The sequence below is a fragment of the Hippocampus guttulatus genome, chromosome 13 (assembly GCF_054856545.1).
Source record: "Hippocampus guttulatus isolate MCC_2025c chromosome 13, RoL_Hgut_1.0, whole genome shotgun sequence".
Taxonomy (NCBI): Eukaryota; Metazoa; Chordata; class Actinopteri; order Syngnathiformes; family Syngnathidae; genus Hippocampus; species Hippocampus guttulatus.
The window spans coordinates 16985629-17001616 of NC_141273.1; the positions used below are offsets into that span (position 1 = coordinate 16985629).

Genomic DNA, 15988 nt, shown 5'->3' on the forward strand with positions numbered 1-15988 from the left:
TCTTAACGTGTTGCCACACCATTTGTGTTCAAATATCAGTTGCCTAAAAGGATGACGTAATTATGCGTTTCTCATTAGGTTAGCATTTAGCATTAAGCTAGTGGACTGAAATCTGTGTCTTTTAAATACACAACATGCTATTTTATAGTTTGATGTCTACTTTGACAGTAAACTTTAACAAGTGGGAGTGGCATTAAACAGCTTGAATCCTCTTTTTTGTTTGTTGAGGAATTAGAAGAATTGCTCACCATTTGTCAATGTGCTGCATCGCAGAGCGCTTGTTTCTCATGGTTGCACTTATAAATCAGAGCAAAATTTTAAAAAATAAATAAATAATCGGTGCAACAACAGCTTGTAACCTGAAAAACCCGCAAGTCCACAACCTGTTTGTGCTTGCCTGTTTTTACTCGTCTTCAGATCCTGGAGTTGACGCTCCTCATGGCCAGCTACATGAACCACTGGACCCCGGGCGCTCCGCCCAATACCTCCCAGGAGCCCCAAGCGCACTGGGATGCGAATGCCCGCCACTTCCCCACCATGAACTACACCACCAAGGTCCCCACGCTACTCTGACCGCAGTGGCTAAAAGTGCCTAGCTCAAGTTTCCTTTATTTGTCTTTAGCCTGCTCCCTAAAATGTGTTACTAAGGAACAATCATTCGGTAAGATACATAGTAAGATACAATTAACACCTTTCCCACTTCATGGTTTTGACTTAGTTTGAAATTGTGACAGAAAAGTAGATTCTACGAGGTACTTTTTCTTATTATTTCGTCTTTATTAGTCTTCATCAGGCCAATGGGACAAAATTCATTCTCCATCATGGATTTTATTTTCCAGAAATCAAAATCAGAGTCATTTTTTGTACCACGAGTAGCAACAAAACGGAAGAGACACAACCTGTCCCAGAGACACAGAAAAACAATGACCAACTGGTGGATACAGAACGGGAGTTCACCTGTAACAGCGTGCCATTTCCCCCCATTCTTTAGATTGTGCTTTTTCCAATGATGACTTTTTTGTGGATATTAACTGACAAAAATGTGGCCTTTTTATTTGCTCCGGTACCCGTGATGACTAACAAGGTGTCTGACTCAATGCTGCCTCCAACTGGACATGTAGAATGTTACACAATTATTCTTTTTTGTTATTACAGTATTTTTTTTTTAATTGCGACGTGTGCATTAAAAAGGGACAGAACCACTAACAACGTATTTAGTGGCTAACATGTCTAGCATTTTGCTAATTTGACAGAAACTAACTTAACGCTGAAAAAAGAAAAAGAAAACAAATTGCTCTTTGAACCACTGTCTTGTTAGTGGACCAACGTTAATTTATTATTGTTGCCAAAACATTTTTTTGGAGGGGGCGGGGGGCTTTGACTGAAAAAATGTTTTCCATGCTCAAAAAGGGAAAATGTTTTGAATGTGTTTGTTCTGGATCATGAGTTACAAATGTTTGTGTGTCCCGTGAAAATAAAGTGGTACAGTTGTGTTCATTTTTAGCTCAATAATTGACAGATGTCCTTCAAAAAAATCTGAAATCACTTGTCTTTTTGGGGTAGTTTTATATTCTGCACTCACATGCTCAACACACCAAAGCATGATTTCTATCCACGATTTTGGAGAGTTAAAGGGCTAATATATTATTGTAGTAAAGAACAGACATTAAAAATGTTATCTATCCATGTTTTTCTATTTAGATTCCCCATTTATGTCTTTTTCCAGTGACAGTGCTTTTCTATTTTTTCTGTTGTTTCAACATGCTGGTTTTTCACCTTCAGTTTTACTGGTCTGACTTTCAGCTTCATGTCAGTGATCCAGCAGGTGGGGGAAGGTCTGTCCTTGAACTGTTGCTCCAAGTGGGTAGTTTTCTTTTTTTTTACTGTTTATTTCCATGTACATATCAAGTGATGCGTATCTGCTATGGCTGTGTTTGTACACGAAACAGCCCATGTGCAATTATGAATTTAGGGCTAGGTTGACCAATGCTATAAATGACAAGGCATGGTAAGAGCCGTAATGTGCACGCCTTTTTGCAGTAGGTGTCAAACTTAAAAAAAAAAATATATATATATATATATATATATATACACACACACACGCAAGACACTTAAAAGTTGTTGACCAGTATTATTGACAGATTGTTGGGACTTTCAACTTATCCTATCAGGTCTCCACAGTAAGTTGCATGTTTTGTTCAAAAATATTTTCAGTTTTATTTTTGTAAAAAAAAAAAAAATTTAATCCATAAAAATACATTTCCAAAACGTCAATATAATTACTACACGGCAATTCTTCCGGAATATTCATCCATCCATTTAATGCATTTCGATTTGAAATAAAGCGACATTTTTGGAAGCCAAAAAGTCATCTTGTGATCATGTTTGTCCTGTATTGATCACAGGAAGAGGGCGGGGGGCATGGAAGTGGGTGTGGGGTGGCCTCCAAAGTTGAACTGCAAGCTTGGAGCAAAAGGAGGTTCCAACAGTGCACGAGAGGAGTTCTGGTGTTAAATCCAAACAGGCCTGCATCACGCTTTACGTGCGTGTGTGAAGTAGAGCTGCGAGCAGATCCACGCGAGGCGACACATCCACGACACAGGTTAGTGTGCCTCACGAAAAAAAGTGACGGCTGTGACGTCACAGTAGGGGCCGCGGGACCTGTATTCAGCTAGCTAGCTAGCTAGTTGCTAACTACGCGTGTGTTTGCCCTGACAGAGCAGCCAGGGGGGAAAAGCGGCCACCATGACGACGACAAGCCCCAAACCGCGGGGCATAGTCCGGGAAGCCACCCACCAGATTATCGCAGGAGGATCCGCAGGTAGGAGCGATTTTTTTTAAAAACAAGGTTTTTATTATTATTGCGTAACTGTTCTTTGCTATCTTTGCTCAACCTCGCGACCAGGACTGACGTAACAAGTCCGCTTTGACAACAAAGTGTTGATATTTTAAAAGCACAAAATTGGAGTTCACTTTTTTTTGTTTCTGGCGGGTGCTGTCTGTGTCCATATGACGGAGATGAAGTGTCAAAGCCGAGATAGTGCTGGTCCGGTTCCGCCTCTTTCGCCACCATTCGTTACTGTCTGCTGCTCTGATGTCAATGCGCATGCGTGAGGCCATTGTTTTATTGGGAAAAAAACTTTATTGGTAGAAGTGCTTAATGTCATTGCTGAAGCCCAGAGGACATTTTTTAAAAAAATGTCTTCTTTACTTCCTGTTTGTTGATCACTTTTAAAAGTAAACACGCAGTTTAAATTTTATCCGTACGTGAAGACAAATAAGCATTCACTCACATTTGCACTTAAGGCCAACTTACAGTCTTCAATAAGCCTGAGAAACATGTTTTGGGAATGTGGAAGGAAGTGAGGGGACACAAAAAATCAAAGCAAGCACGGGGAGAACATGTAAACCATCCATTCATCCATCCACCCACTCATCTTCTTACTGCCAGTTGTGTGCTGAAGCCAGCTGATTTCAGAAAAGGTACACACTCGACTCCTTGTAAGCCAAATTTACATGTTATGTCATGCAATAATATACAACATTACTTCAGCGTGGTAACAGTTACAAGTCATGTAAAAGGATCATTAGATTAAAAGGAAAATGATATCTTTAATAGATTCATAATATTTTGAATCTAATAATGAACATATCATTAATATATTACTTTTAGCTATGGAAAATTTAGAGTGGTCACTCTGTCGATCATTCATATTTTCAGAATGTAGGAAGAAAACGGAGTACCCGGGGAAAACCCACGGCAATAAGGCATCCATGTACCGGTAGTTATGCAATATATTCTCGAGTTAGCGCCTCCTGCGTGTGTAACCGCTCACCCCTCCCCTCTCTGTTCATCCATAAAATAAGTTTGCTGTCCTCTCATCATTAATTTCGAAGGGGCGGCTCATTTCATCTCTGCAAACAGCCACTCATATTGTGCACCAGAGGCATAACATCAAGGTGATCGGCCCTGGTGAATGTTTTTTTTTCTAATCCTATTCAATAATTCCTTCAGAATCCACAGTTCCATTGTTGTATGGCTGCAGGATAAACAGAAGTAGAGCAATCACAAGTGTGCTCGCATGCCTTCCAAAGGCATTCAAAACATCCCCAAGCGGGAAGTGAGCACAAGTGCATCATCTTGTTCTTTTTTTCCCCATCTTTTTGAACCCGGCACACAAAAATTCCCGAACTTCCTCCCAGAAGACCTGTAAAAAAATATATATATATTGCGTAACATGGTCAGCAAATTGAAAACATCTGCTAGCGCTGAGATGAAGCAAACACAATGAAGCAGGGTGGGGGGGGGGGGGGCACTTCTGCCGTAGAGATAACGTACAGTACATGGAAGCAGTCTCGACCTGGCGGGCAAAAAGTTGAAGCTCATTCAAACAGACTGAAGGTGAATGTCCCCGAGTTCTTTTTTTTTTTTTTTTTTCTTAAGTGGCACGAACTGCTATGACATGAGTAAATCTTCGACCTTGAATCTGGGTGACTTTTTCTTTTTCCTTGGCTTTTTTATTTTTTTTTTAGTTAATAGTTTTAGGTTTTTTCATCAGTTACTTTTTATTTTGTTTTGACTCTGGCTTTCACTTCTTAGTTTTCATGAGTTTTTATAGCAGCACTTTATGCAACACTTATTTCAAAATAGCAGTTGAATAGGTGACGTTAAAAGAGACATAAGCATATTTGACCTCAGCTATTGAATATTCTTAGAACTGATTAGTTTATTGATTATCAAATTGAGTAATCAGGTAAGATTTGATTTTGCATGATAAACAACAAGATGTGCATGTGAGGTGCAGGTATTATGGTTGTCCACTTGGGGTCGCCACCCTTACGTACAACAGTGACTTTTAGTGTGTCTGGCTGAAAAAGTTGGGGCCTGGCGGGGAGTCAATTTATGAAACTCGTGGCGGGCTGTTAACTGGCCGTCTCTGAGCCTGTCTGCGTTTTAAATGCCTGAGCATCATTTTGGCAGCTCTTGGGCACTTCCTCCAAAAGACGAACTGTCATCAAGGATGATGTCCCACGAGGAGTGCATATCAGAGATAATGAACCTTTTATCAGCTAAGCCTCATTGCGCCTACTTGACTGTTTTATTCTTTTGGGGTGGGGGGGGGGGGGACTGAATCCCTCTGTGTCACGTCATGGACGTCAACACAGAAGCTGACTGAAAAAATTAAAGCAGAGACATTTATTCCTCACAGCAGGAGCAGTAATAGTGTACAGTTGTGTAATTGCTTTGCTGTAAAAACTGTTGAATGCAATTGTGTGCTGTTAAATTTGTATATATTTTTTCCTGACGGTTCCAAATTAGCAGTGACAAAATGTAATTTCGCTCTGAAGGAAGCGTGTTGAAAAAGTGTGTTGATTTCACAAAGGTAATGATAAAACGGATTATAAAACCATTATTATTATCTGGATTTACATGGGACAGATGTGAGCCAATCTCTTTTTCGTCAATGGACGCTACAGCTTCGCGTTTGCTTTCAAAACTTAGCTTGTAGCAGACGTGTGCACATTTTCAGCATGACGTCTCTGATCCACTGGTGAAAGGACACTTTGATCCTCTCCTCTTTCATTTATAACTGCTTCAGACAACAAAGTGTATGCAGAAAAGTGGTGAAGATTGCACGACTGTCTGTGTCCTATGTGTTGTGTTGTGTTATTTTTGTTATTTTGACTTCAAAATGGCGCCGCGTGAGTGGCTGCCTTTCCAGCAGCTCCTATATTTTGTTGTTCTACTTCTTCCTTTCATAACTTTGCTGCTGTGAATCGGGAATTTCTCCATTGCGAGACTAATAAAGGTTTTCTTTTCTTATCTTATCTTATCCGAATATAAATAATAAATAAATACACGTCCCCTCCCGCGCCCTCACTCAGAATGGTTTAGTCCTGGATTTATTCACCTGTTGAATGTGGGTTCTTCCGGCTCCGCCCCCACCCAGCACAGCAAACGCTAAGTCTTCCCAGAGCCTCGTTTTATTTGAAAAATGTCAATTGGACACTCTTGAAAGGACCAACAGCAAAATTACGAACCTTTCGTGACCATTAGCATATAATGTGACAATACCGAACTCACTTCCCGTGTCTTTCTCAGAATTTCCATTCAAATGCTAACTTTACCAGTCTTACTTCCGTTCATTTTTTTAACACCTAACTGGCAAAGGAGCAGGACATCATTTTACACAAAGCTTTAGTGTCGTTCAAAGAGGAAGAGTGGTGCATTCTGTGTGATCGTTTTTTTTTTGGTTTCTTTGTCTTCCTCTTTTTGGTCATCACCTTTTTAGTTTGAAGTCCATTTATCCTTGCATTACTTGGTTTCCTCATTTCATTAAAGGCAGCATTAGCACATATTTCAGTCATTTTCAATCTGCTAGACTTTTATTTATTTGTTTCAAATAAACATGCGTTGACTTGACTCTATTCTACCAATGTCCACAAGATGGTGGTAGCTATACACCGCAAATCTTTGTGCAATTTTAGTTGCTTGTTTTGTTGGTGGTGAGATGCTTTGGGACGCACTCATAAATACCTTCACGACTTGACAGCCATATGCTTGGAAAAACAAAACAAGTGCTCATATTTGTCACAGGGTCTTGAAAAACTAACAAGGCTTAAACTAACATAGCCTGGAATTTTCTATGAAGTCTGCAACTGAAGAGCATCCTGCTGCAGTAATAGCATCATCCATTTTAAGCCGCCGCCGTACCTAACAACGGCCTGAAAATAAAATCAAATTTTGAGTCATTACAAATGTGCTTATTTTTCAATCTAAATCATATTACATGTTGTGGTTTACAAGTAAAGAATGACTTGGAAGCACATGGGGATGAATCCCTGCTTTTCCGACGTATTTTCACAGCGATTTATTCCATAATTGCCTGCCATGTTCCTTTGAGAACAGACAACATTTTGTGACTTTCTTGGCGGAAATTAAACTTATGGGGGAAAGGAAAAATAATTGCTAGCATGGTTGCTTTGACCCCCCCCCCCCCCAAAAATAGAGCCATTAAAGGGGTTCGAAAAGTCACAAAGTGTACCGAGCGAATCGCCTAATTGGCTTATGTGAATAAGTTCCTCCCTCCATGTTGTTAGTGCAAGTAGTGCACATCAGCGGGTATGCGCTTTGAACTACGGAAACAACAACAACCAAAAAAAATCAACTTAAAAAAGCAAATCATCCTGATAACTACGTTTGCAATAATTAGCAAAACTGACTAATCAGCCCTTGTGTGTGTGTGTGTGTGTGTGTGTGTGTGTGTGTGTGTGTGTGTGTGTGTGTGTGTGTGTGTGTGTGTGTGTGATTGTGTGTGTGTGTGTGTGTGTGTGTGTGTGTGTGTGTATTCCCCCCGTCAACGGACAGGAAGCGGCCAGCGCCAATCACAGGGCGAATTAGGCCTAATATTTATTTCCAGAAACAATCGTGTGCGTGTTTGGCCGAGCCATGATTGAACTCCCGGCGGACATGTTGGAGACAGATGTGCACGGGGATGACCTCATATGTTGGAAGCCAGGTGGATTTTTTTTTTTTTTTTTTTAACCTGAGCGGTGGAGCACTTTCTCTTCCTCCTCCCCTACGATGATGAGGAAGAGCTGAACTTTTACTGTTTTAACGTGTCCATGTAAGATGTCGTCAATCTTTTGACAGGCGCGCGTCTTTACGATGTTGAGGCCTGGCTCGAAATGGCCGTGATATTGCTGCTTTTATTTTATTTTTTTATTTTTTCCATCCCCCGTCTTCATCAGTCTTCCACATCAAAAGCGGCACTTGTTATTGGAGTAACCGCTCATTTCATGTGTAATAATAAACTCGCAAGATTTATCATCTCATTACAAGTTCCTGGGGAAATGTGAACAATCGCTGTCGTCAGAAATTAGCGGAGAATGTTAAACAAATGAACACGCACGGCTTCATTAAAAAGAAGCCTAAAAAGGATAAACTATGCAACGTCGTCTTGCGGTCCTCCGACTTAAAATGAGCACATTTCTTTTGCGGCTCATTTGAGCTTTGGCCACTGTCAGTACTGTACTGTAATTTCATGTTGATTTGATCATTCTCAATATTGGAATTCAGTACAACGTGGTGAAACATGTAATTAGCCCTTACTTCCCATTGCTAACCATGTCCAACGGCGACATCATTTTATAAGATTGAAGTACTTTTTATATTTTAAAAAAAAACAGTGGCTGCTTCTCATCACTGACAATCCCTACATTTGAAGGTATTTTATTGCAGTTTGTATTGTTTCCAAGCGATGAAAATGTTTAAAATATACAGCAGAAAAAAAATTACAAACGTTTTCAGGTTTTTGTGTCCGTAGCGCATCCATATTGCAAGAACTGCGAGCCCGCTGGCACTCTTCCCACGAGTCCATCAGCTGTATCAGGCATCCCCCCATTAGGATCCTTCTCGGTCCCACTTGAGATTTAGACAATTGCTCCCAGTGGTGTCGTGTCAAACGAGAGCTCATACACTTCAAAGTGTGGCATGTCACGATGCAGTTGATTCTTACCGGACCGCCATTCATGTGGGTAAAATCTAAAACATACACGACCAGGGCCTTTTCTTTTTTTTTTTGTTTTGTGAGGGTTGTTTTATGGACGGGGTCTCGGTCCAATGGGCATCCGCGCTGACAGAAAACGCCCCCCTCTCTCTCGGTCCGCTTGCTTTTAAAAGTGAATCTGCTACAGACGGATCCTGTGATGATAAAGTACTGTAACATACGACCAGCGTGGCCGATAAGGACGTCGACTCTTTGAATGAAAGCCGCTCCACAAGGGCGCGCATGCATGGGAACATCTGGTTCTTTTCATTCTAAGAACATTACACGGACCACTACTGGGTCTTCTTGCTTGTCACTCTGGACATGATGGAAACATCTTAGTTTAGCGAGAGGGGTTCTGTGTGCGAGTGTGTAATCTTAATTTTTAATTTTTTTAATACATGATTCATGACAGCAGTGAGGCGGCGTCATGGAGTCCAGTCCGCTGAATGTTTATTTGCAGGAGAATGCTTGGCCTCGTTTTAGCATTCATCCAAAAAGACCCAGTACGGTATTCCAACCTGACGGCGTCATTCATGTAAATTATATTTCAACCAGAAGGAGTGACTTTGAGCATTTCCCTGTCAGGGGTCGCCACAGCCAGTCACTTAAACGGTTTGGTTGGCGGAGTTTTTACAGCCGATGCCCGTCTTGAGGCAGCCCACCCGGTTTTGTCCGGGCCTGGGTGCGCTGACCGGGAATCGAACCTGCACTGTCTACGTACATGACGTCAAGCCTCTTTTGTTGACAGCCCTGTCTGCTAAATGCACGTATGTATGTAGCTTGGCAACTATAGCTGCTTCCAAAAATATCTCGGCTCCCGGCTGTATAGACATTGTGATTTTTAAAATAATACCTAACCATCTTTGAATTTTGTATGTAGGCTTCCCTGTGGATGAAATAGCGAAGCGTGTATAATCAGTGGCCAAAATGCATGTGCGTTATTATCGTTCATGAAAACCAATGAAATAACCGAAACTAAAATGGAAAAAAAAAACATTTTCGTTGAAAACGAAGATGCTTTTACAAGAACAAAAAAACGAATTGAAACTACATCTTGCATTTATAAAAGTATCTAACCATAACTATAACTCTAATGTTTTCGTCTGTCAATTAAAGCCTTTGGGGCTCCTTTTAACATATTTATTTCAGCATTGTGGCATTTCCAGAGAGAAGAAGGCCTTGAGAATTGCAGTCGGCTCTACTTTATTACACAACACTAAGTGACTTTTTATCTTAAACCTGACAAGCACTCCATATATTTAAAAACAAAACAAAACTAATTCTAAAACCAAGAAAAATCAATAAAAACGAATATCTGCTCTAAACACAAATTCAAGCAGAATTTGCAACAACACCAACAACAAAAAAACAAGTACAAATGAAATCAAAAATGTATTTTAATTCTGTTGTAATGAATTCAGGTATTTACATTGCACTTTTAGTTTGAGTGTGCAACCAGGGATATGCACAGAAAGAAAACACTGCTATTTTCTTCGGGGGTTTTTTGCATTGAAGCTTCGCGTGGAAGAAGTGGCGGCTGCTTATTCTCCGGCAGCTTGTCCCTCATGAGCCTTGACGTGCATGTTGAAAAGCCCCGAATTGGCCGTTTAACCCCGCGGCCCCTCATGTGGTGGCCAGGCCGCGGACGCCGCCGACCGGTCCTCCGAAGCTCTCCTCTTGGGCCTCGCCGCTTCGCTCAGAGCGACCGTTCAACGCAACTCGATACGGCGTCGCCCGAAAGTTCAGATACGCTAATTACAAAGGCGGCGTGCTGCGCGCCGACGTATAAATAAACATAATAAGTAGTGTCAATAAGGCGAAGGGACAAGCGAAAACCCCGGAATGACATGGCAGTTTCCCCGTGCATGTGTGTGTTCTGCGGGGCTCTAGATGAGCTGCTGTGTGGACGTATACACGACATGCACAGTACACACCCACACCCACACACACACACAAACACAGGGAAACGCTCCCGTTGTTAGCTGTGCCTGTTCTGGAGCCCTGCCCGCCCCCTTTTGGGATAACTCTATCAAGATGATAGACGTCATATTGTCTTGCCTCGTACCCGGGAGAATCTTTTCTGTCTCTCTCCCGGTGGCCGCGCTCAAGGCTTCAATTAGGGAGGCTCAAATTTGTAGACACTTTGGATTATTTCGGATCTGCCGCGGTGAAGCGGATGACATACTGGAGAGCGCGCTGGCAGCGCAACCAGCGGGGATGGACAGCGGCCCGTGAGAAACCGAATGAAAGGTCGCCCTCGCGGAAGGTTTGTTGTAGAAATGAGGGAGCCTGGGTGTCCAAATTGGTCTCAGTCTAGACACCGTGTAGAGACGCAACATAGGGCGATCCTAAAAGTGGAATCGACCAGACAGTGATGTGGTTTTAGTCGGGACTCTTAAGAGCGGAAGGACGTCATTTATGGACTCAAACAACTTTTGACAACATAACCGGGGGACGTACTGGGACTCAAAGTTCGGGCCTGGGAATAGTCATCGACGAGGAGTGCGTCATGCACCGAAATGTAATCATCGATGAGGGGGAGGACGGTGGACGTCATGCGCGCTGAAACATTATCGTCATCCGTTGTTGTTCGACCGGCCCCGAAATGGACCGGCCGTTTGGGGAATCTATTGATATTCCCGATGGCCACGACGCCATTAAAGTCTTGAATTTAACTTGATGTTTTCGAACGGGGGTTGGCAACCTCTTGAGCCTCCTGCGGCTCTTTAGCGCCGCCCTAGTGGCTGTCTTCGAGCGTTTTCAAAAATCTTTTAAAATAATAAAAGATGGAGGAGGGAAATATATTTTCTGTTTTAATATGGTTTCTGTAGAAGGACAAACATGACACAAACATTCTTAACGTTTTCCAATCCTGTAAAAATGTGGCGAATAAATATCACACGTCAACATTTCTGTCAACAAAGATTTGCGACACACGTTTCTATTACAAACTCCTCTACAATGAAATGTTTGCAGCAAGAAATTTTTCACAACAGGGGGTTTTTCACTGTAGCAAATTTGATCTCAGATGTAAACACACACACGCGCACACAAATGTATGTGTACTTTTTAGTTTTATTCCAATAGTGCATAAGTATGACCATACACTTATTTGACACTTCATATCGTCAGTGTAGAAAGAAAAAAAAGGGAAAACATTGCGAAATTTACGATCAGCATTCACTTTTACAAACATCAAGTTCTTGGATAATGTCTTTTATTTTGCTTCCTCCGTCTTTTATTTTGAGCACTTTTACCCTCTCTTCCAGCGTCAGAGCTCTTCTTGTCTTAGCTGCTTGACATCCAAAGCTCCGTTTTGTAGCCATTTGAGCAATGCAACGTTCTTGCTGCATCTGAAACTAACAATAACAAATACTTCCTGGACTACTGCGCACGTGTAAACCAGTGTGATGGTTGCTGTTGCCGTTTCCGAATGAAGCAGTAGCGGTCGCTGTTGGATTAAACTTGTTGTAGTGAATCTCGTCGGGAGGCAAGAGCAGAGAAAAAAGATTTCGGATCACGCAACAGGGTTTTTTTTTCGTTGTATGGGGGGCAGGAAAGTGGGGATGGTGTTGAATGCATGAAGATTTTTTTCACACTATGGGGTATGTTCGCCCATGTAGGTTTCGTTGTAGAGGAGTTTCACTGTAGATCTTCGGTCAAAATAAGGTTGGGCACCCCTGCTCTACAGGATGCACCGCAGGGGGAAAAATGTTTCATCATTAAGGCTCCTTGTATATTTGTAGCCAACTTAGTCATTTTGATACTAGGCTAATATGGCTAATATAGCAACACACAGCATGTGGTGCCTTCGTTATAAGGCTTATATAAGGTATTTATTTTTTTGCGGCCTCATATATACTGTATACTGTATATATACAGTATATATATATATATATATATATATATATACAGGTATATATAAAAAAAAAATTGTCCAATATGGCTCTTTCAACATTTTGGTTTGCCGACCCCTGTTCTAGAATGTGAGCGTGTGTTCAATTTCCTCTCAGATGAAAGTGGAAAACATGATTCTGTCGCACAGCCAGAAGAATTTGTTCCATTCTTAAAGGCTTTCTGACTTGGAAAGTTCACTCTTACGATAAAAAGCATGCGCGTTAAAACGCCCGAAGATTGATTTCTTCCTCCCATGCGTTAAGTATAAACTCCAGCACAAATGATAATTTGGGTTTTGATTTTCTCTCCTTGAGGTTCAAAACATCTGCGACTTGTCCTTCAAAGTCCATCACCCCCCCCCCCATCCGCCCCTCATCAAATATTGGCAGCCATTTGCTGCATAGCTATTTAACGAGGATTCAAATGTTTTTGCCCTGAGAGGCGCGTGTGGTCCAAATATGTCACAAATATAATTACGGGAGCGGTGATATATCGCGCTAAGCGTTTCCGCTGGTCCCAGTAGCACCCTGAGCGGTAAATTTGATGATGATGATGATGTTGGGTTTTAGGGTAACTCGGAGATGGATCGTTTTTCTGATGCGCCGCACGGCTTCTTTCAACACCCTTGACGTGCCCTTCAATGCGCGGGGAGCTTCTCCAACATCTGTTAGCCACAAATGTCAATGGAAATGTAAAAAAAAAAAAAAAAGAATAAATATTAACCCGGCAGCAGACATTTATTCTGAGAGACTTCCAAGCTGCCCCCCCATCACCCCCACTCCCTGAACCCTTCCAGAAATGCCGCTTCTTTAAAATTTCTCACAGCGACGTCCAAAAGGTGACTCAACTGGCTCGCTCGCTGCGTTTTCTACCAAGCGTTCACGGCGAGTGGACCCAAGACCACACACGGGTCCGTTCTGCGGCCTTTGAAGCCGGTCCAGTGCAAGCGGGTCGGAGGAAGGTTAAGTTGTAAGCGGTCTGTAATCACTGACTTTTACGATAAGAAAACGTACCATTGTTTCCATAGCAACGTCCAGAAACAGAATCCGTGGCACCTTTTTTTCTTTTTTTTTTTTGCAATGTGTATCCTCTCGCCACACAAGACGAAACCCTCGGAGGGCCTCCGTTGGTATTCTGGTCTTTGCCGGGCCCTCGGGTGACTTTCCCTAACACTACGTGAAGCGTTACGGTCTGATGTACGTCACCCACGGGGAAAGTCTGAAGTCTGCTCAGATTCATTCCCAAAACAGATGAAAAATGACACGCTTGGCTTTAAATGCAACTTGAGCGTTGCAGTGAACCTCTTTTTTTTTTGTTGCTTTTATGGATAGGAGAATAAAGATACCAGGTGTGGGTATCGGGCCGATACAGGCCATATTTTTAGGGTCCTGGTCCTTGTGGAGACTGCTGACGCCAGCTGGCAATACTTAAGGCAATATATATACAGTATATATATATAAAGCGCTATATATATATATATATATATATATATATATCCATCCATCCATTTTCTGATACGCTTTGTCCTCACAAGGGTCGCGAGGGGTGCTGGAGCCTATCCCAGCTGCGTCCGGGCAGTAGGCGGGGGACACGCACAGACGAACAACCATCAGCCTGCCCCATGCATGTTTTTTGGAATGTGGGAGGAAACCGGAGTACCCGTTGAAAATCCACGCAGGCCCGGGCGACACGGCGATCAATCAGTAATTCTAAGTAATTGGATTCAATTGATTTTGCAACAACAAAATGTGCATGTGAGGTGCAGGTGGTATCACCTCTGTCCACTTTGGGTCACCATCCTCACATTCCACACGATAATATCTGTGACTTTGAGTGTGTGTGGCTTGAAAAAGTAGGGCCTGACCTGGTGAGTGATGTTGGAGTCAGCAAGTGAGAGAACATTTGTCGACAAATGAAGAATTTCTTTGTTGTACCTCCCCCAGGGGATGTTGCGATTTCACTATTAGGAGTGTGACGTGAAAACTGGTTAGCGGATTTTTCAAGGGTTGTTATTTTGGTGCCGGCCATTCAACAATATTTGGCCATTTTCTTGCATTTGGCCTTAAAGTGTATAATTCGCCGCTCTTCTGGTTATTATTGCCTTGCTCGTGACTATTAGTCATGCGAATTTTGGGCCCACCCGATACAATAACAGCGCAGCTCCGATTTGTACTTAAGTGGAGAGGAGACAAGGAAATTACCCTCGGGCCAATTAGCCAAAGGGGACCAAGGGACTCGCAGCAAGCAGCAGCAGTCATTTTCTAACCCAAACATCCTGGTCGGTTCCGAAGGGGGGAGTCGGGGTTGTCGGTGAGGGGGAGGGAGCGGGTGGTTGCCGTCCAGGGAAGCGCTTTTTGTTTTGTTTCTCTGGACGACTTGTGCCAGATGAGGAGCACCACTTTTTTTTTTTTTTTTAAGTCCATCAACAGAGGAAGTGATTTCCGAGACCACTGGAAGAATTACGTTGCAGTCATATGAGTGGCAAAATATGAAAGGCGGGTGAATTAGACACGTGTCATCTGTTGACATTAAAAAAGTGTCACAAATGCTGATTTAATGTTTTTAAATTTACATTTAAAAATGCAACAATCAGTGGTGTTGAGCGTAGTGGAATCTATATTTCGAAGCAAAAGTGTTTTGCTACATTTTAGTTAGCGTTTCACTAGCAGGGCCGTTATGACTGAAACCGTATAAATTAGTCAAGTATAACTGTTGATTCAACTATTTTTTTAAGTGACTGTCATGAGGGGTGTGGTGACAAGAAAATACTTACAATATGACTCTTATTTATTACCTATGAAAATTTAAAATGTTGGTAGACATTATCAAAAGGATCACGGAAGGTGACATGTTTGAGCTGCTTTCGCGGGCCACATAAAATGGCGTGGCGGCTCAGATCTGGCTCTCGGGCCTTGAGTTTGACATATGTGCTGTCTACTGTACCGGAATTTCTAAGTGGAGCTACAGCAACGCATTCTGCACAGAAATATTGGAAAGCTTCCCTGTTTCAAATTTAGCATTGCACGTTATAAAAAACCCAAAACTCCAATTTAATATGTAATTCTGTCCATATGGCATCTATATATAACCTGCGGGCTACAAAATGGCTGCTTTCACATGGAGGGCTGTTCCTTTTAAGACCACAAGAGGGTCTCGAACGCAAACTTTGTGTGCGTGCATCCACTTTGTGATCGCGTGGCGTTGGATCGGCGGCATTTTTTGAGTGACAGTTTGGTCCGTTCGGGAGCTCGACAGCTTGTGAGCGATACCCATCAGCGGAGAAACGGGGTGGAAAAAGAGCTCGGTAAAATCGAACTGAGCTTTGTGGGAACCTCGGGGGGAGAAACTTTTTTTTTTTTTTTTTCCTGCGCATGAAAGCGAATCAAGTCTTGGCCTCCTGACAAGAAACCATAATGAACAAACACGGTGACATCATTGCAAGGTTTTGTGGGGCCGAATTTCTCTTGATTGGAATAACGCCTCGGCCTGACTTTTCGTCAAACCGCCTGGCGAAAACTCCGGAGGATTTTGGATGTTTA

The 15988-nt window shown here is 42.3% G+C and overlaps 2 protein-coding genes across 2 annotated transcripts in view; both read left to right on the forward strand.

The window, feature by feature from the left end:
• plekhh1 (pleckstrin homology, MyTH4 and FERM domain containing H1) overlaps positions 1 to 1497 on the forward strand; it is a 63858-nt gene extending 62361 nt beyond the window's left edge. The window contains exon 32 of the mRNA XM_086127714.1: positions 418 to 1497. Coding sequence (XP_085983840.1) covers positions 418 to 573 — 156 coding nt within the window. The 3' untranslated portion in view covers positions 574 to 1497. The remainder of the gene's footprint in view (positions 1 to 417) is intronic.
• Positions 1498 to 2433: 936 nt separating this feature from the next.
• slc25a21 (solute carrier family 25 member 21) overlaps positions 2434 to 15988 on the forward strand; it is a 75349-nt gene continuing 61794 nt past the window's right edge. The window contains exons 1-2 of the mRNA XM_086126824.1: positions 2434 to 2602; positions 2719 to 2821. Of these exons, the coding sequence (XP_085982950.1) occupies positions 2746 to 2821 (76 nt within the window). The 5' untranslated portion in view covers positions 2434 to 2602; positions 2719 to 2745. The remainder of the gene's footprint in view (positions 2603 to 2718; positions 2822 to 15988) is intronic.